The 20,585-nt window shown below is 53.8% G+C and overlaps 1 protein-coding gene across 8 annotated transcripts in view; it reads left to right on the forward strand.

The window, feature by feature from the left end:
- The first annotated feature begins 522 nt into the window (after window positions 1–522).
- NRXN2 (neurexin 2) overlaps window positions 523–20,585 on the forward strand; it is a 100,099-nt gene continuing 80,036 nt past the window's right edge. For 6 of the 8 annotated variants that reach the window (XM_069470224.1, XM_069470228.1, XM_069470225.1 and 3 more), the window contains exons 1-4: window positions 523–1,252; window positions 12,821–12,838; window positions 17,700–17,729; window positions 20,075–20,146. In XM_069470224.1, the coding sequence (XP_069326325.1) occupies window positions 523–1,252; window positions 12,821–12,838; window positions 17,700–17,729; window positions 20,075–20,146 (850 nt within the window). The remainder of the gene's footprint in view (window positions 1,253–12,820; window positions 12,839–17,699; window positions 17,730–20,074; window positions 20,147–20,585) is intronic. The other 2 variants (XM_069470230.1, XM_069470227.1) reach the window with 2 other exon arrangements.

Raw genomic sequence — 20,585 nt, forward strand, 5'->3', positions numbered from 1 at the left:
GTGAGATTGAGGACACTTGGGTTGTTGGCTCCTTTTGGACTCTAACATGTCACCTCCCCACCTGTCCACCTCTGAAACCAATAATGCCCCCTGTGAGTGTCATCTCTCCCAAGTGTTGGGCCCCCAGTACTCCGTCCATGGTGGTGTCTCTTGCCTCAGGACCCTCTCCAGGTCAGGGCCAGCACAAGTCCAAAAGGAAAACAAAAGGGACACCTAGGTGCCCCCTCCTCCAAGCCCCTCATTAACCCTTTCCTCTCTGTTTCCCCCGCAGGCATCCCTCTCCCATCTTCTGTCCGAGCCCGTAGCGGGGGAGGGCCGCCGCCGCCGCCGCCCGCTGCCCAAGGAAAGCCCGCACGTGGGCCTCTGCGCACCTTGCCCCGAGGCCGGCCCCATGGCACTGTGAGCCGGCGAGGTAGCCCCGCTCGGCGCGGGGGGCGCCCGGCCCCCTCCCCGCCCCATGCGCCCGTGGCTCTGAGGCCTGAGCGGGGCCGGGGGCCGGGCGGGGCCGGGGCCGCCGGAGGCATGGCGCCCGGGAGTCGGTGGCGGCCGCCACCGCCGCTGCTGCTGCTGTTGCTGCTGCTGGCGCTGGTGCCGGGCGCGGACGGCCTGGAGTTCGGTGGCGGCCCAGGGCAGTGGGCTCGCTACGCGCGCTGGGCGGGCGCGGCGAGCAGCGGCGAGCTCAGCTTCAGCCTGCGCACCAACGCCACGCGCGCGCTGCTGCTCTACCTGGACGACGGCGGAGACTGCGACTTCCTGGAGCTGCTGCTGGTGGATGGGCGCCTGCGGCTGCGCTTCACGCTCTCGTGCGCCGAGCCGGCCACGCTGCAGCTGGACACGCCGGTGGCCGACGACCGCTGGCACATGGTGCTGCTGACCCGCGACGCGCGGCGCACGGCGTTGGCAGTGGACGGCGAGGCCCGCGCCGCCGAGGTGCGCTCCAAGCGGCGCGAGATGCAGGTGGCCAGCGACTTGTTCGTGGGCGGCATCCCGCCCGACGTGCGCCTCTCGGCGCTCACGCTCAGCACAATCAAGTACGAACCGCCCTTCCGCGGCCTCCTGGCCAACCTGAAGCTGGGCGAGCGGCCCCCTGCGCTGCTGGGCAGCCAGGGCCTGCGCGGCGCCGCCGCCGACCCGCTGTGCGCGCCAGCGCGCAACCCCTGCGCCAACGGCGGCCTCTGCACCGTGCTGGCCCCCGGCGAGGTGGGCTGCGATTGCAGCCACACGGGCTTCGGCGGCAAGTTCTGCAGCGAAGGTGAGCCCCTCAGCGCCGCCGGGAGTGAGGGGCGGGGCCTGTGGGGCGCCCGAGACCCACAGGCTCGGGTGCGAGAGCGTGTGCGGCACGCGACGGTTGCGGGGACGTGTCCCAGTGTGGCGCGCGCGAGGACGCGTGTTTGGGGGAGGGAGAGAGGCGTGAGGTTAACCAGTGGGTGGGGAGGGGGTGGCCAATGTGGGCGTGGCCAGCGTGAGTCCTGTAGCGCCCCCTGGGTAGCCTGTCTCATCAGGTTCAGAAGGGGCTAGTGAGGTCCTGGGGGGGCGTTGGGGCAGGGACTGTGAGGCGCTGGTGACGGCTTGTGGGTGCGGTCTGTGTGGGCGGGGACCAGGAGAGGCAGTGGGTGGGGCCTTGTGGGCGGAGACTGTGGGCCCCCTGAAGGACAGTGGGTGGGTCCTGTGCGGGGGGCGGGGCTTGCGTGGGGTCGTGAAGGATTGAGTGGGGCCTGTGTGGGCGAACCCTGTGGGCGGGGCCTTGGGGCGTGACCTATGGGAGACAGTGGGTGGGGCCTTACAGCGGGGCCAGTGTGGGCCCAAGAAGGCTTGGGGCGGGTCTGTGTGGCCGGGACCTGTAAGGACCGGCTTGTGAGAGGCCGTGGGCGAGACCCTGGCCGTGAGGGGCCGGGCGTGGTCCACCGTGGGCCTCAGTCTGTGACGGTCCGCGGGTGATGGGCGGGAGGTGCAGCCTGTGAGGCCTGGGCAGGAAGGGGGATGAGGGCAGAGGCATGAGGGTGACGGCGTGGGGAGAAGGGCACGACGGCGAGGCGCTGGCAGGTGAGGGAGCGCAATGAGGGCAGGTGAGGGAGCGCAGGGATTGCGAGGCTGTGGCTGCACCCCCCCACTCCCGCCAGGAAGGCGGAACCAGATGTTTCTTTCTCACCACAGAATCGGCCTAGCCCCTCCGCGAGTGAAGGAAAAATGAGGGAGAGGGTGGCTGAGGCTTCTCAGGCTTGTGACTGGGAGTTGACAGTTTTGATGAGGGGCAAAGATGGCTGGTAGTGAGAGACGGAGAGTGGAGGCTTATGTTTTAAACATCGGAGCCCTGGAGAGCTGGGGTGGGAGATTCCTGGGCAGGACAGGGGTTGTTAGGGCTCTGGAATATGGACTTGAACTTGGGATAAGGACTTGAAAGGGAGGCTTATGGGAGGGAGGGAGGGGTCTGCCAGCACCCGGGCTGCCAGAGGCCGGCTGTCTGGTGGAGATGAGTGAAGTGACAGGGCCAAGTCGTTGGGTTGGGACAGGCCTGAGGTTGGTCTGTGGTTTCAGTGGGGATGAGGGAAGGAGAGATTTAAGGAACCTCTTTCATTTGCGTCTGGCTGTGCAGTGGGGAAGAAGTTCCCCATCTGTTTGGGGGTGGGGCATGTGCCTCTCCTTCATCCCTTGTCCCTGGCTGCTGTTTGTCCAGCAGGTATGTGCAGTCAGACCTGCTTTTTTCTCCCCTAATACCTCTAGAAGTTGTGGGCCACTCAGTGGTTATGTGTGTGTGTCTGCCCTCCGAGAGGTAGAGCCTTTTGGGGAGTGTGTGCATGTGCACGTGTGTGCCCACAAACCAGTGTGGCCCTGGGACTGCTTTGGGAGTGGGTGTCCTTGTGGCCGTGTGCTTGTGGACAGCCATGGGAGGAGCCGAGTCTGCAGGTGTGGCCCTGGGTATGGGAAGCCTATACTTTGGATAGTAGTTTGATTGTGTATTTGTAGTTGTGGTAGATGAACACGTAAGGAAGGTTTGAGGATTGTTTTTGTGGGGTTATTTAGACAAGGTTGTGGGCTATATCTTCAGGAACTGTGTGTATTAAGTTAATCTGACACCTTCTTGCCTTTTCTCCAAGGAGTTCAGGTGTTCCCTAAACTGTGAAATTGTGTGTTTGTGTGTGTTTGCCTGCATGCAGAGGCCCGAGAGTCTGGCAATGTGTATTTTATGTGTGAATGGGTCTGTGTGAACAGTAGTGTTTACAGATAGGAGCTAGCGCTTAGTAGAGTGAGTAGTACCCACGTGTGTGGGTGTGTGCTCATGAATAGGTACCCATGTGCATGTGATTTAACTTGAGACCTCAGTAAGACACCCAGAATCTATGAGGAATCTTTCTTTCCAGGAACTTAACTTGATTCTCTGATTCCTATGACTCCTCCCCATACGCTTTCCTAAGAAAACAGGATGACCCACCACTCTAATTTGATGGAGGGGAAGCTTGAGCTACAGAGGGGTTACAGTCCCTGGTTCATGGTTTCACTGTGGCTGAATTTGGCCTGGGTGTATCAAAAATGCAGCCAGAGGCACCCTGGTCAACCAGAGCGCTTGAATCTATTCCCTGAAAGGACTCCAGTGAGCCAGACAAGGTGCATGCTTCTGAATATGGCTTGTGTGCTTGCATGTCTAAGATGTGCTGGGGTACATGTGTGTGAGAGGGATGGCTGTGTGTATGATATGAGTGTGCTGGGTTGGTATCGAATGAATGTGTCAGCTGTGTTGGAGCTGTGAGAGACGGCAGTATATGTACATCTGACCCATTGTGTGTGTGTGTGCGCGCGTGCATATGAGATTCAGGTAAGAAAAGGGAAAGTGAGATATGAGGTGGGTGTCAGACCACTGGTAGGGTCAGGGTTGCCTGTGTGTGTGTGTGGTGTGTCTGTGTGATATCTGTTGAGAGAGCAGTGCTGAAGGGTTGTGTCTTTATGCATTTCTGTATTCCCTGCACCTAGTCTAGTACCAGGCACTTAGCGGGTGTTTAATAAAGGATTTGTGGAATGAGTGAAGAGATATTAATACGTATTTGAGGTAAGGGGTAAGGCCGTATGTGTATATGAAAATATGTATCGTGTATTTTCAGATATATGTTGTAGGTGGGCATGGGGGTTGGAGACACTGATTGCACCTGGAGATGACAGGCCCATCAACAACCCTCCTGATTCCCTGCCTTTCTCTCCCTACTCTGCAACCTCATTCCATCTTATATTCGTTTTTTATTTCCTAGGCAGCTTTGGTAATATCCCGTGCTCATTACACTTCTAGTACTTTCTCATCCAACCAAGGGGGAGAGGCATAGGCTCCCACTATTAGGTATTGGGGTGGGTGGAGGAAGACTTTAAGGGGAGCAGGACTGGCTCCTGATCTCTGAGACGTTTTCGGTGCCAGAGTCCCCAAGCTTTCCTGGAAGTTACAGTCACTTCATTACTATCTGCTTTGAGTGGTTCCCAATTGTTTCTGAGACTAAGGACATTTTTAAAAGTCAGTAATTCACAACACCCCTTCCAAAGTAGTTATTATTTTTATACCTGTTTATTGTGAACATAAATGACTCAGAGCTACTGTGAATTCAGAAAAGCTTTTAGATGACTTTGATGTTATATTTGCCATTGTGGTTAATAAAATATACATTAGAAAAATGGTTTTAACTTTATATGCAAGATGTTCCAATCTGCCTTCAGAGATCTGGCGTGCATATGGATTTGTGGATCCTTTGGAATCGCCCCTGCTTTCCTAGGGTCTGGGCTTACCCAGTGACTGAGAATCTCCATGCTAGGAGATTTGCTTGCTTTCTCCTGGGAGTCTGGCCACATGTAACTGAAGACGGAGCTAAGTATGAGGGGCTGAGAGTCTGTGTGCCCTTGCTGATTATCTGCCCAAACCAGGATCGAGTCGACCGGGATTTTGCAGTAGTTTACATGTCAGTGCTTCCTCATGTCACCCAAGTGTGTGGAGAAGGGGCTGAAAAGTGATCAAGAAGAAGGGATGTGCGTGTGTGTGTGGGAGACCTCCCATGGAATGGTGGCCCAAATGTTTAGGACAGAGTGTCAGGTGTGTCACCTTGCTCAGGAGATAAATAGGAAACTAGTGGTAATATGTGTGCTTACAGGGAGGTAGATACACAATGTCTTGTGTGTGTTTTGTAAGTTTGTTAGTGATTTAATTCAACAGGTACTTATCAAGGGCTCCTTTCGGATAGGCTGTGTGTTGGGCACTGCAAGGGAGTCAGATGAATAAAATGGACTCTCTGCTCTGGGAGGTGATTGTTAGATTGAGGCAGCAGATAAAAAAGCCATCCAGCCTGTGGTTAAGAGTGCAGCTCCTGCATCCAGACTGCCTGGGCAGCGATCTTCGACCTAAGTTCTCTCTGACCTGGTTTCCTTATCTGTAAATGGGGATAGTAATAGTACCTACCTTATAGAGTTGTGAAAATTAGATTAGCTAATTAATATGAAGTGCTTAGAACAGGGTGTGGCACACAGAAAATGCTCAATAAATAATAGTGAAAAAATACAATGGAGTGTGGTATATGCCTAGAGATGCAGTGAGTCAGTGTAGCTTAGTGATTAAGCCACAGACTCCTGTGGCTCAGATCTGGATTTATATTTGTCTTCTCTACTCACTAGGACTGTGATATCAGGTGAGTACTTAACCTTGAGACTCATTTTCGCTTATCTGTAAAATGAGGATAAGGCCACTTATCTCATAGGTTTGATGTGAGAATTAAATGAGTGTCTGGTACATAATTAGTGATGAGTAAATGGTAGTTATTATCACAAACAAAGTGCTATTGGAGTTTCAAGGAAGGGGAGAGTTTACAAGTTGGGGGAACTGGTAATAGGTTTATGAAAGGCATGCTGTTTACAATTGGCCTTAAACATTGATTAATAAGCTTGGTTTTGAGGAGGTCACTCCAAGCAGAGGAACTGGTATGAACAAAGGCATGGAAGGGCAGAAATGTATTAATACATCATATCTGTAGACGGGCAGCAAGGAGTATAGGGAAAATAGTGGAATCTAAGCAGGAGAAGCAGGTTGAGGCCAGGTCTTGGAGATCTGCCTTAAATCATTTAACTCACATCTATTGGATGCTGATTGGGTGTAGTGCATCGGCAAATGGAGTCACAAAAGAATTTTGAGCAGGCAAGTGGATAACATAAGAATTGTATTTAGGAAGCTGGCATTGAAGTGTAGAGGGATTATAGGTGGCAGAGTTATGTGGCAGAGAAATCAGTTGGAAGATAGTTCAGAAGCAGTATGGAAGCCCTGAACCCTGTTTGTCTTGGGGAATGGCAAGGAAGGCTGGTGGCAGTCAGGGGAGCAGGTTTGGGACAATAGATCACACACGTGTTGAATTGTGGTGCCCCTTGGTGTTCTAGGCTGTTGGAAATGTGAGACCAGAGCTTTGTGTTGAACGTGGGGCAGGAGACCAGGCCCTGGGAGCCATGTGCGTGGAGAGATAGTATCGGAAGCTCTGGGGTTGGAGGAAGTGGCCAAGCAGAAGGTGGGGAGAATCAAGCAAAAGACTTTAGAGGAGCATGCAGTTGGGAGGAGGCGGAAGAGGAGTGGCCACAGACCCAGTAAAGGAGCAATTAGAATACAAAGAGAATCAGATCACACGGTCAAGGGAGAAGACCGAGGGGACTCACTGGGTGCCTTCTATGTTTTATCTCATTTAACCCTCATGGTCGCCCCATGAGGGTAACTGTCTCCATTTTACAGAGGGTCAAAGTGAGACTCGGGGATGTAGGAGCCGGGATCTGAATCCCAGCAGGGGATTAGCCCATTAAAACACAAAACTTACCAACATTTAACACATTTCAGATGGAAATCTCTTCACATTATGCTACACACCTTTTTGCCTCCCTAAGTATAACATCTGGAATGTTATTTAACCTTTTCCTGATGACTCAGAGCAGTCATGATTCCCCTCAGGTATTACACTGGACTGTCACGCAGTGGTTCCTTTAGTGGGGTTTGTCCTGCCTGAAACGATGCCTGACTGCTGTGCTTTTGAGTTCTTATATTAGCTTTTTATGGTTTTTCAGTCTTTGCCCTTAGGAGGAGTTGTCAGGTAGCAACTGACACCTCTCTGTGTGTGTGTGTGTGTATGCTGGTGTTTGTGAACATGGAAATCAGCATTCCCAAGCACGTCAGGATTGTGTGTCACTAACAGTAAGTGGGCTCTGGTGAGGGTCTGGGAGGCTCTCCTATGAGAAAAATAACAATTTTTTTTTTTTTTTTTTTTGAGACAGAGTCTCACTCTGTTGCCTGGGCTAGAGTGCTGTGTTGTCAGCCTAGCTCACAGCAACCTCAAACTCCTGGGCTCAAGCAATTCTACTGTGCCAGCCTCCCAAGTAGCTGGGACTACAGGCATGCGCCACTATGCCCAGCTAATTTTTTTTTATATATATTTTTAGTTGTCCAACTAATTTCTTTCTATTTTTTTAGTAGAGACGGGGTCTCACTCTTGCTCAAGCTGGTCTTGTACTTCTGAGCTCAGGCAATCCTCCTGCCTCGGCCTCCCAAGTGCTAGGATTACAGGCGTGAGCCACCGTGCCCGGCCTAATAACAATTTTTAATGCCCAGGTGTTAGATGTCTGTTTTGGCTACTTAGACCTCTTTCTTTTCCCTTTTGTTCTGGTCTTAATCACTGTCCTTGATAACCAATCTCCTGAAATCTGGAGTTCATGTTAGGCAGGACATACCATCTATGACACTGTCTCTGTCTTCTGGTGAGGCAGGGAAGACTCATAAGTGTGAAAGTTGAGTAAATGAGGTCATGTATGTTGGATCACTATCAGTTCAGTTCTTTTTTTTTTTTGGGGGGGTGGGGACAGAGTCTCACTCTGTTGCCCCAGGTAGAGTGCAGTGGTGTCATTGTACTTCACTGCAACCTCAAACTCCTGGGCTCAAGCGATCCTCCTGCCTCAACCTCCGCAGTAGCTACAGGCGTGTGCCATAATGCCTGGCTAATTTTTCTATTTTTCGTAGAGATGGGGTCTTGCTTTTTCTCAGGCTGGTCTCGAACTCCTGAGCTCAGGCAATCCTTCTGCCTCGGCCTTCCAGAGTGCTAGGATTACAGGCGTGAGCCACCGCTCCCAGCCCCACTGTCAGTTCTAACATGAAGTATAATGGACATGACAGTTTCTATGGGTGGAAGCCGCTCCAGGCAGAATGGGATGGACTTCTCTAGAGAGCAGTGCAGAAAGCGCCTGCTCTCAGAACCCAGAGACAAGCTAGATGCTCCCAAGCGAAGATGGCAGAATGGTTAAGAGCGAGGGCTACCTGGTTTGAACTTGGCTTTGCCACTTGCTGGATGTGTGAACTTGGCAATTTACTTATCCACATTGTTCTTCAATCTCCTACTCTGTAAAATGGAGGTAATAATGTTGTTGTATGAACTAACTGAATGAATATATAGAAATCCTTTACAATGCACTAGGTATTATTCTAAGTGACTGATAAATGCTACTATGATTATTAACTCTAGCAGTCAGGGAAGGCTTCAGGAAGGAGGTGAGACTTGGCTAGATCTTGAAGCATGACAGAGTGAGAGTCATAGTGGTGGACAGGAAAGGGCAAGGCTTTCCCACCAAGAAAACAGCCCAAATGAGGAGTGTAGGGGCGGTGCGTTGAGTGGGTCAGGGTGTGGTGAGGAGACCAAGTTTGCTGTGCTTTGTGGGAGATAAAATCAGAACTATAGATTAGAGTCAGCTTCTAGATGTCTTGACTGCCAGACCATGAATGTAGCCCACTGGAAGTTTTAAGCTGGATCGACTCTGTCCCTAACCACTGGGGTGACCTTGAATTTCCACTTTCTCAATCTTGTTCTCCTCACTTCTAAAAAAGAGTAATAGTAATATCCATTTACAAGGCAGTAGTGATGAGTAAAAGAAGTAATGCCTGTGGAGAGCCAGGCAAAATTTAAGTGTGCAGTACATGACAAGTGTTATTTTATTATTCACTCAACAAACGTAGGAATGCCTTCTTCTGAGCCAGGAACTGTGCAAGCAGCTGGATATGGAGAGATGAATGAGACATTGTCCTTGCTCTGGGATATTTCATAGTCCAGTCAGGAGGCAGACATATAAACACGACTGCGATATAGATTCAATAAGTGAAATGCTACTAGAATGTACATGCCTGGAGCTGGCACACAAGAGGGCGGCTAGCTCTCCCATGTTCAGAACATAGACGGGCATGTATTCACCTGAGTCTTAAAGGAAGTGTTGACTTTCTCAGGCAGCTGTGGGTGGAGAAGAGTGTTTCAAGAGCAGGGAATAGTATGTGCAGAAACATGGCATATTAGGGAAACTGGAAGAAGGTGGGCAGTGGCTGGAGCCTGGATTGTCGCAGGAAAGGAGGGTGGAGGGAGGCACAGTCAAATTTCCAGTGGACTTTCCTGAGAAGTTGGACTTTTTCCTGTAGGCACTGAGAGCCTTGAAGAAGTTTCCGTAGGGTTGTGACATGGCTGGACCACTTTGGCAGTGTGTGGGGTATGAATCGCGGGATGAAAAGACTGGCCGTAGCAGGGATCATCTCAGAGATTATTAATGTTCTGAACAGAGGAGCTGATGAGGGCCTGGTCTGGGCTGTGCTGGGGGGTGTGGAGGGATGATAAGGGTCTCTAGCAGTTTGCTTTCACTTTTAGGGTTTTAGCAGATGGAATCGACAGGGCCTAGTGATTGGCCTGACGAAAGAGCAGGGCAGCTATCTGGGTGCCTCGCTTGATCAGGGAATGCAGGCAGGAGGAGAGGGTTTGGGGGGAAGGGTTAGGATCCCCACCTTGGACACATTGAGGGTGAGAAGCCTGTGAGACTGCTCTGAGGGCAGATGGGTACCTAGGGCGGGAGCACAGGAGAGAGGTTTGTACCAGAGCCACTGAAAGGTTCTGAGCGTGTGTGTCACTCACAGCAGTATTTACTAAGTACATAAGGTACCCGTGCCAAGAGGACCAGGCTGGGGATGGGCAGAGAGACCAATCAGGAGGAGGCTATTGCAGGAAACCAGGGTGAGGCTGGAGGCTATGGTGACCTAGGATGGCTCTGGAGAAGGGCAGAGGTGATTTTGTGCTCGTAGGCATGTTTCTTTTTCTGCAAAGAGGAGAGAGACAACACCACTGAGCTCATTAGGGTTGCAGTGAGGCTGACACATGATGTCGCACGTTGAGGGTCAGTATGGTGCCTGGCACATGGCTGATTAGCGGAATCTCTGGGGCCCAGTAGTGTGAGACATGTCGTGGGTGCTCACAAACTGCTGGTTGAAAGTGCTGGCCTAGGAGTTTGAGACCAGCCTGGGCAATATAGTGGACCCCATCTCTACAAAAAATAAAAATAAACAATTTAGCCAGGCATGGTGGCATGCACTTGTAGCCCCAGCTACTTGGGAGGCCGAGGCAGGAAGATTGCTTGATTCCAGGTGTTCAAAGCCACAGTGAGCTATGGTGATGCCACTGCATTCCAGCCTGGACAACTGAGAGAGACCAAAAAAAACAAAAAAAAAACAAAGTGCTGGCGTTTGCTAACACAGGGAAACAGGCACTTGGTTGTGGGGGTGGAGGTGTTGAGAATGGCCTCAGTGGAGTTTAGATGTCAGAGAGCTGGCCAAGCAATTGCTGAGCGGACAGGTGGCCAGCAGGCCTGGCACTCAGGGAGGAGGCTGGGGCTGCAAATGTAGTTTGGGAGTCCCTAAGCCATGAAAGTGAGTCGTCGCTGTGGAGACCAGGGAGAGGTGTGGTGGGCAGGTGACCAAACCTGAAGGGGCCCGTGTGGCAGGTGAGGGGCACAGGTGAGTCAGCAGAAAGCAAAGAGCAGCAGGGCAAGAGTGGTACCCGAGTCTCTCAGCACTGTCTCTTTGAAAACAAAAGCAAACCAAGCTTGGTTGTTTCACCTTTCTGAGCATAGATAGCGTGACGCATATTTCTAGCAGGTGAAAATACTTTTTGAAATATCTGCCTTGTTGGATTATCTAGAAATCACCATGCTGCCTTATTTGCACAGGTGCTAGCGAGATGATTGTGCTGACTGGCCAGGGCTTTAGCACCCTGGGACCAAAGAAATCCCGATGCAGCGGTCTGCACGAGAGCTGAAGGGTTTTCCTGAAGGCTCCTTTAACTAGCCAGCTCCCCCTCAAAATGTAACGTGATTCAGTTTATTTAAGAAAATTGTTGTATATGCAGCTTTTGGGGGATGCAGCTGCAGATAAAAGCAGCTCTGTGTTGTGAGGAAGTGTGTTTGTAATGCATGCAGACGTGGAAAGGCTGTGTGTGTAGGTTTAGGAAATGGCAGATAGATCGCAAGGGAGCTGTGTTCATCTCGGGGTGTGTGTCTGTAGCCACCAGCGGCAGTGTGGGGTGGTGGCAGTGTATGGTGTGCGCATCTAGTGTTATTTATTGGATCGCTGCAAGTCTTGTGTTTGCATTCAGCCTCTGTGTGTATGTGTGTGTGTGTGTATGTGTGTTATGGGGATGGTATAAGGTATGACAAATGACAGTGTTTGTTTTTGGAGTATAGCTACTTCCCCAAGAACAAATGAACAAATAACACAAAATGGGGTTGGAGGTGGGAGGAGACAGTGTGTGTGTATGTGTGCGTGTGTGCATGTGTGTATACATGTGTATGAAGGGGCCTGCGCATGTGTGTGTGTTTTCCCACTGGGTTGTATGTTTGTAGCTTGTGCTGTTTGTCTCTTCCCGCCTCTTGCTCCATCTGAAGGCTCCCAGAAGGTCAGCAGGTGGGCACGTGGCAGATGTCTGGAGCTGGGGCTGCCTGGCTTCTCTTACAAGGCAGACCAGAGCTCAGCCTGCTTGAGGAGTGGTAGCCTAGTTGAAGGAACTGCCTCTGTCCTCCCTTCCTTCCATCTTCTCTCTTGACCCATTTGGTGAGCCCCAAGGCCAGGCCTAGGCAGGCCTCCAGCAGGTAATGGCCGCTGGCCCAAAGGGCGTGGCATGACCTAGGGCTGGGGCCAGTGTGCCCCACCCCCCGCCACGCCCATGGCAGTGGCCATCCAGCCTGGGGCCCTTTGCCTCACCCAGCTGTTGAGAAGGACTTTATCCTAAAATCTGAACCACAGTCCGAAGGGGGCTCAGAAACTATCTAGTCCCCCCTCACTTTTTGCAGGAGAGGCACCAGAGGCTCAGTGAGGTTAGGCAAATAGGATGGAAGTCACACAGCCCTTTGCTGCAGAACTGACTGTGACCTGATGCCTTTTCTCCCTCGGGTGGGTGGGGCGATGCAGGGTGGTTGGGTCATTGTGTGCAAAGGCTTCAAGTGTGAGTTGTGTGAGAGGCTCTGTGTGCCACTGGATTGCTAAGTGCCTATGTGTGTCAGTGTGTCACCGAGCGTGAGTGTGTCTTGGGTAAGCCTTACAAGACAGCTACTGGTGTGAGTGTGTCCCCATCTGTCTCTGAGATGCAATGGAATGCCTGGAGGAGCCTCTTTAGAGGAGTCGGGAAGCCTGAGGCCACCCCTGGCCCTGCCCCAGATTCTCCAGGTGACCTTGAACAGTCACTTCCCTGCTTTGGGCCTCAGTTTCCTGAAATGTCACATGCGGGTTGGGCCCTCTCAGACGGGCTGGCTCTGTGTGTGCAGAGCTGAGTTGGGAACAGCTCTGTCTTTGCCTTATCCCTAGCAAAGCTATTCCTTGAGATTGTGCCTTCCAGGTTAGGGTATGCATGTCAGGGCCTGGGTGGGCTTAGGGATCTTGGGCCCCTCATTCCCCTTGGAGCCCCTACCCAAGGCAGCCTTGCTAACAGCCCTTTTTTCTTCTCTCTCTGCCTCTCCCTCCTCTGAACCTTGCTGCCTGCAGAGGAGCACCCCATGGAAGGTGAGTGAAGCTTCTCGGTCACTGGGGTAGCGGATCTATCGCCACGGGGGTCCTATGCGAGAGGTGTCAGTGGCCACCTGAGAACTCCTTTCCCTGCCATGTTCGGGTTTCTCCAGGGAAGAGTATCTGGGGACCTCTATTGGCTGCCTTAGGCCCCCCCGTGCCCATCCCCTCTTTATTGGTGTGGTGGGGAGAACTGCCAGGCAGAGGGCAGGCCCTCCCCTCGCCTGCTTCGCTCCAGGTGCCGAATGGCCTTTCTCCTTCGCAGGAGAGGGAAAGAGAACTCGAGGGAGGGGGTAGGGAGTGGTGGGGGCAGGGGCTGGCAGGATTCCGAAGTGCTCAGACAGGAGGGGTAGGGGTAGGCCCCGTTTTGCCCAGCCCAGCTTAGGGAGCTTAGAAGGGCTATGCTGCCCGGGGCTGGGGTGGGCTGGGTGTGGGCTGCTGTCCCAGAAGCCTGTGCTTGGGGAGAATCTGCTCTGGGCTCTGGTGCCTCTGTTGTAGGGCTTGGGTGGGCTGGAGTGCAGTGGAGAGCTCTGGCAAAGTGGGGTGCCGGGTCCCTGGCTCAGGTGATGTGGGGTGGGGGCTGCTTCTCTGCTCTGCTGTGATGACGCTTGTGGCAGGCCCCTAGCCCCTGCCCCATGGGCTGGTAGGTAGGGGTCGTCTGCTTCTTCCTTCAGCCCAGCTGGAGGGTAAGGTGGGGAGTGTGCCTCTCTGGGTCTCTCTGTCCATTCTTTTCCTATCTTCTGTTCTGTTTACCTTTCTCCCACTCTGGGTTTTGTCGTCTTCTTTTCTCCAGGGCTCTGTCCCTGGACCTCTTTATATCTGTTCTTCTCCACACTCTTTCCGGATTTCTGTCTTTCTCTGAACTTTCCCTCTTGCTTGGTTTTCCCCTGTTTCTTTCTCTTCTTGGGGTGGCCTAAGAGCAGGGAGAGGGAAGCCTGCGCTGGGCTCCGGGCTTGAAGGCTGGGCTGAAGGTGAGCTGTACAGCCAGCACGGGGGAGGTAGCAGGGCCCGTGCCTCCCTGGGAAGGCAGGTGTGGGAGGGCAAGCCTCAGCCAGGGCCCTGGCCCAGGCCTGCTGGGGAGGAGCAGGGAGAGTGCCGAGGATGCAGGATCCAGGGAATGCAAAGCGGCAAGGGACTCTTGGCCCCATTTTTGACTGGAGCCCATTTTTCCTTGTGGCGTCCATGGTTTGGCTTGTCTCTCTCTCTGGATGTCTCTTCTCCTTGGGGTCTCAAGTCACTGGTCCCAGCAGGCAGCACGTGTGTGTGTGCGCGCGTGTGTGTCTGCATGCACATGCATTCACATAGCTGTGCGTCTCTGTGTGCCTCTGTGCACGTCTGTGGACATACACTGTATACGTGTAACCCAGTTTTGTGTCTGAGCGTTTGGGTGTGCTGTGCACCTCCACCGTTGCGTCTTCCGTGGTGTGGCCCACATCTCTGTGTACCTCTGTAAAGTGTCAATGTCTTTGTGTGTCTGCATCTGTGTTTGCATCTCAGTGTGTCAGTGTTTACCTCTGTGTGCGTGTGTCAGAGAGAGAGAGTCTGCGTGTCTGGGTGGGTGCAGCCTTCTGAGGGCTGGAGATAAGATTTAGTGCTGATGTGACTTTTACTTGCTCTTGATGTCATGTCTCCTCTGAACAAACGGAGAGATGGGGGGAGGAAGAGAGAGGGGGGGAAAAAGGTGGAGGAGAGAGGCTTGGGGGCAGGAAGGAGGGAGCAGAGAGACACAGGCCAGAGAGGGAGTAGGTGAAGAGGTGGGAAGAGAAAGACTCAAGCCCGAAGCTGGGGCAGCTTGGCCAAGAGAAGAAAGCAGGAGGGCGCTGTGGGGAGAGGGGCATGCAGGGAGGAGGGGACAGGAAAGGGAGAACAGGGACAGGAAGGGAAGCCAGCTTTCCGGGGCTAGTGTGAAGGAGGCCTGTGGATGCCGCCTCTCCATTTCTTTGGGTGGCGTGCTGGACTGCTGGTTTAGATGGCGCACGGTGTGTGCTTGCACATCAGGGGCTGTGCAGGGGTGTGTATTTGAGGCCATGCATGTGTGTGCGTGTGTGTGTATACACCCAGCGTGTGATGCATCTCTGTGTCTCTGGGATGTGTCTGTGTGCCTGCTCGTGCATCTCAATCTTGTCCCCAGTAACCTGTCTTCCTCTGCTGGTGGTCCTCTCCCAGGTTTCCGCAGGAGAGTTGGGGGTGAGACTGAAAGTGGGGAGGTGGGTTTGGGAGGTGATGATTCCATGGAGGTGGGCTGGGGTCTCCTCTGTGGCACTGTGCTCTGGACCCTGCAGTTCCCCTTCAGATCTTTAAAGAGCCCTCTGTGCCTTCACTCTCTCTTCCCAGCACCCGACACTGTGGACACTGTGCCTGAGGCTAGCTCTCTCCAGGAACTTAGACGTCCTGCTCCGCAGCCCCTGCGAGCACCTCCTGTTTCCTCTTAGCCTCTTGTAGCAGGGAGAGGAGACCCAGAAGCAGCTAGCTCAAGTGCCCTAGGAAGGGAGCCCTGGCGATGTCATTCATCACTGCCAGCCTCCTCTCCAGCGGTGGGAGGAGGGGCTGATGCTCAGGTGGCCGTGGTGAGGAGAATACCCCAGTGGGGCTGGGGCCAGGAGGAGGCAGCAGAGACTTCAGATGGGGGCAGACTTTAGGGAGAGAACCCTCGGGTTAGCAGGGGCCAAGCTGGGCTAGACAGGAAGGGACTGGCCTCCCCTTCACCAAGATGGCTGGTGCTGTCACGCCTGAGGGAGCTGAGCAGCTGGTTGCCGTGGTGACAGAGGGAGACTGCCGAATGCTAATGAGGCTGTCGAGGAGCTGGGCAGTGAAAGGGTCTGGGGGGGGGACATGTGGCTCTCCCCACAGCCACAGTCAGGCCTGGGCAGGACAGACGGTGGGTTCCCAGGGCACCTGGCTCCTGGGCTGGGGTGGATTCCCAAGGGTGGGAGCCTGAGGGTGAGGCTGCTTCAGACAGGGAGAGTCTGCTGAGGGTTTAGGGCTCTGGGTCTGGGTGCTGGGTTTAGGGTGTTTGCAAGAAGATGCTGGCAGTTCTTGGGGAAAGAGTTGGTAGGAGGCATTCAGAGCAAGGAATGAGGAGCCTCGGTTCAAATGCTTGGGTCCCTGCCTGTGTTGTGGATTAAAACCTGTGTCTTCCCAAGAGCTGTTCTGTCCTGAGGCTGCCCTCAGCAGCGGTGGCCTCCTCCCCAACTGGCCTCAGAGGTGGGGAGAAACCAACGCCACCCCAGAGAGCTGGGGAGAAGAGGGCAATGTGGACCATCTGGCCACATCTGCCACAGGGGCCAGGCCTTTGGCCCCTGGCTGTGCCTTTCCTGGCCCCCTCGCTGCCTCTCCTCCTGGGACCTAGGGGTCCTGGCCCTCAGCTTCGTCTCAGAGACACTTGTAGCTCTTTAACCTTGATACTTCCACCTGGGCCCCAGCTTTCTCTCCCTGGGGCCCATGTCTCATCGCCACAGCAACTGGGATGGTTTCCAAGGGCGACAGTGGTATTACAGGGATGTTCTCTTCCCCACCCTGTTGGCCAGATGCCACAGGGGAGGGTGCTGTTGGGGGGCCCTGAGGTTTGGTGGGGTTGGCTGGTCACCTCAGGGAGCCCTCAGGGAGCCCTGGGGTCTCAGCCCAGCTGTGAGGCCTGGGCTGCCAGCTTCTCATGAGGGAGAGCTTTCCTTGGCTGGTGGCCTTTGGGGCCAGAGGTGCTGATCTAGTGGGCCAGATTCTCTGCCACTAAGGCTGGGGAGGGTACCTTGGGTTAGGGCTGACAAGGCTCTCTTAAGGGGCCCAGGGAATCCGGGATGGAAATCCCAGCTGATCTTGCTCTGTTTTCTATCTTCAAAATTCAGCTTTTGGGTCATCTTTGTGAAGTTCTGGACGAAGAAAGGGGATCCATAGAGTAATTTATTATGAATGAGGTGCTTTAACTTCTCTGACAGCTGGGCTCCCTCCCGTGGGCTGGGCTGTCTTTTTTGGACCTTGCTGACTGAGAGCTCTGAGCCGGGGCTCCCACTGTTCCCTGGACTCTGCCTTCTCCTACCTGCTTTCCCTTTAGCTTGTCCTCCTGAACCGCAGTTTCCTCTTGGAACCCAGGAGTGTAGGTTCCCTACTATCCATAGGGAGGGAGTAGCTGGGAGGATTGGAACTGGACAGATATCTTTCCGAGTCCCACTGTGGTGGGGGATTTTTTTTAGGCCCGGGTTCCTCATAGTCCGCTTCCTCCCCACTTCTCTGCCGGGGCCAGAGGGGTCATTGGGATAGGGGTGTGGGGGTGGGAGGCCCCCTTGCCCACTCAAGCCCACGCTAACAGGACACTCTCTCTCTCTCCAGGTGGCTTTGATTTTTGTGTCGTGTTTTATTTTCTCCTCCATCTGAATCGTTTTTCTCGTTGACCGTTTTTTTTTCTCTCCGCCTCCCGGAAGAAAAAAAAAAAGAAAAAAAGAAAAAGGAAAAAGCAGCCCTCCCAGCCTCATGCTTCTCCTCCTTTTCCTTTTTTTTTTTCCGGCAAGAAGAAAAAAAAGAAACCAAAATCTCCTCTCCCCCCTGCAGCGACTCCCTGCCCCCTCCTTCCTCGGTTCCACCTGCCCCTCTCACCCCTCTGCCCCCAGTCTCTCTCTCTCTTCCCCTGTCCTGCCCTCACCCTCTGTCCGGCATCGGGCCCCTCTCCTCAGCTCCCGGGCTGGGGCTCTCCCCGATGTCTGTCACAAGTTAAAAAGGGTTTTTAAATTGTGGCAGCAAAAGCTTTTTTCTCCCTTCTCTCTGGCTGATTTTGATGACTCGTGTTTTCTTTGTTTTTTTCCCCCTTTTCTTTCTTTTTTTCTTCTTTCTTTTTTCTTTCTTTCTTTCTCTCCTTCCCCTTTCCAAGGTCCGGCTCACCTGACGTTAAACAGCGAAGGTATGGTTTGAAGTTTTGGTTTGATTTGGATTGGATTGGATTGCCCCCAACCTACACCTGGATTTTCTGTTCTTCTCCCTGTCCCTGTCCCTCTCCTGTCCCCATCCCTTTCTCCACTTGTCCTGCCACCTTCCTTCCTTTCCCACCCCTTTCCTCTTCCATTTCTTAATTTTATTTGGGGGGTGTTGGGGTCAGGGCGGGGGGCTTGTCTGGTTCTGTGCACTCCCCCCCTCCCGCCTCACCTGCCCTGAGACACTCCATCCGCCCTCATCTCACCTTGGTTTCTGACATCAAGAGATGTTTGAACTCCTGCCGTTGTCTCCAGTCAACCTTTTTTTTTTTTGCGTTTTTCTAGTAGCGTACCTTGCTTTTTTTCTTTCTCATGGTGGTATTTGATTTCCTTCCACTCATTCTGATCATTCTTTCTTTTCTATGAACCCAAGTAAAAAGAGAAAAGCATGATCTGGAGAAAGAGGATCTTAGGCAGCCTCATCCCCCTCACTCTGCTGCTGTGGGATGTCCCATCCACACCAGGAATGAAGAGAGAAAACAGGGGACAGAGGTGTAGGGTCCCTCCCTTCCCGGGGTGCCTCCCCACCCCGCCCCACATGCCTTCACCCTTGTATCTTTTGAATGTCTCTTAATCCTATTTGACAGATGTTGACGTTGAGGACCAGAGATGAAGTGACTTGCTAGTGACTACACAAGACTTAATTGGTGGTGTGGTTGGGACTAGTAATTTAATTTTAGTCCCCCCTCGAACAAGTCCCCACCATGTTTGAAAGCCCCGGTGTTAAGCAAAGTTAGAGACAGAACCCAGAAATTCTGACTGCTCTCCTCCTGCTCTGGCCTCTCTCAGCCCTCCTCCATCACTGAGCTCAGGTTTTTGGCCTTCCAGACCCTTTTGGCACTGCCACACCTGCCCTGCTCAGCCCTCTGTTGGGGGTAATCTGGTGGAGGGACAGGGTGGGGTCTCCGGCCTGTAGGCAGGGAGAGCCTATAGGACCAAGACCGGGCTGTGGGGAGAGACTCTGAAATTTGGGATGGATTCACGTATGGGGAGGGAGAGGCGTGGGATTCTTGTAGGGATGTGAAATTATGGCAAGAAATGTGGGCAAAGAGGAAGTCCTGAGTGGGGAGTTGGGAGCAGAAGTGCTGGTTGGTTCACTCACATCCTTCTTGCCTCTCAGTACCTGGTTCTGGCTCTTGATCTGTTTGTCATAGGTGAAGGCCCCCGCCCCAAAGGACCCCAGAACTCCCCCCTACCAAAGTTCTGCAGCTCAGGTGTCGTCCTGGTTTTAGTTCTATGGATTTGGGATTAGGGTTGGAGTGATAACCCAGGCAGGGACTCCCCCCATCCCTGAGTTCCCTCATCCTGAAGCCATCCTGTGGATCTGGCTATGGGGTGAGTGCCCTGGTGCTGAGCACACACATTCACTGGCAGCGGTGGGCTCACTGGCAGGGGTGGGTGGAGAGTTCTGGCTTGGAACCCAGACGTGGTCACATGGGGCGGAGGCCTGTGTGCTGAGGGGTGGATGGTGGGGAGTGAGAAACAGCCCCTGAGAAAGGGTTTCCCACTCCCAGGCTGAGCTCCAGCTAGCCAGGCCCCCGCTTGGTGTGCACAGCCCTTCTGTGGGCACAGTGCAGGGGCAAAGAACAAACAGGAACCACAGGAAGCCCTGAGAATTCCCTGGGAAGTCCCAGGGCCGAGCTGGCAGAGAAGTGGACAAAGGCGACTTTCAGAGCCCTCCCTGTAGTGAATGAAGGAAGCAGTGTAGATGGCAAGTGAGAGACTTGAGGACAGGCAAAGAACAGAAGAGAGGCTTGGTGTGCGAATCCAGGGAAGTTTCTAGAGGAGGGGTACCTGTGTCAGGCTTTTGAGCAAGCTGAGCGTGAACTCTGACCCAGCAGAAAGGTGTGAGCAAAGGTGTGGAGGCGGGGTGGGTGTGGGGGAGGATGAGCCTCATGGAGGAGGCGGCCAGGAGAGTGAGTGAGAAATTGGAAGGGGGAGCTCAGGGGCCATGGAGCGCCAAGGGCCGGCCTGTGTGCCTGCTCTGGGGAAGACAGGCTCCGCCTGCAGTGAGGCCTGGTCTCCCCACCTCAGGCAAAGTGTGGGAGCTGGTGGTCATGAGTCTGATGGGGTCTGTGGGGGCCCATGGTCCTTGGTTTGTCAATTGGGTCCTTACCTAGAGGTCTCAAAGGTAAGGGAGTCCCCAGAGAACCCCCCCTCACCTGTATCTCCAAGCAGTGCCTCCATCCTGGAGAGGGCCTTTCATCACCTCAAGGCTGGGGAGGGACTGGCTGGGTAGCCCCCTGTGCCTGACTCCCCAATTCTGCTTCTCCAGTAGGGTCCTTACTGTTCTCCGAGGGGGGGGCCGGGAGAGGAGGAGCCGGCGATGTGCACCAGCCAACAAAAGGTTAGTGACCCCACAGTCCCCAGAGAGCCCAGCCCTCGCCTTGCTGCAGGCTAACTGCTTCCTGGGGGAAGCTAAGTCAACACAGGCGCATCCCCTTGCACCCCCCAGGCCTATAGGAACTGGTGGGTCTGCACCCCCAGTGCCATTCTAAGGGCCCCATTTCCTGCCCTGGTGTGAAGGGCCACAGACCTCCATTTCTTTCCCCAAGCCCAGTTTTCCTGATGGCCTCTTTCTAGAACACAGGTGCCTTTTTCTGTGGCAATTGTTCAGGCCAATCCCTAGAAAATATGTTTCTCTGGTAGAGCGACTGGGCAGCAAGGCAACCCCCCATTAAACCACGAAATTCTGGAAGCCTGCTAGGTGTCCAGCCCAGGGGGGCTCTGGTTGGGAGATGTGGCATCTGTCATCTGTAGGCATCATACATATCCTCTAAATGAGC

The sequence above is a fragment of the Eulemur rufifrons genome, chromosome 6, assembly GCF_041146395.1.
Source record: "Eulemur rufifrons isolate Redbay chromosome 6, OSU_ERuf_1, whole genome shotgun sequence".
NCBI classification, from domain to species: Eukaryota; Metazoa; Chordata; class Mammalia; order Primates; family Lemuridae; genus Eulemur; species Eulemur rufifrons.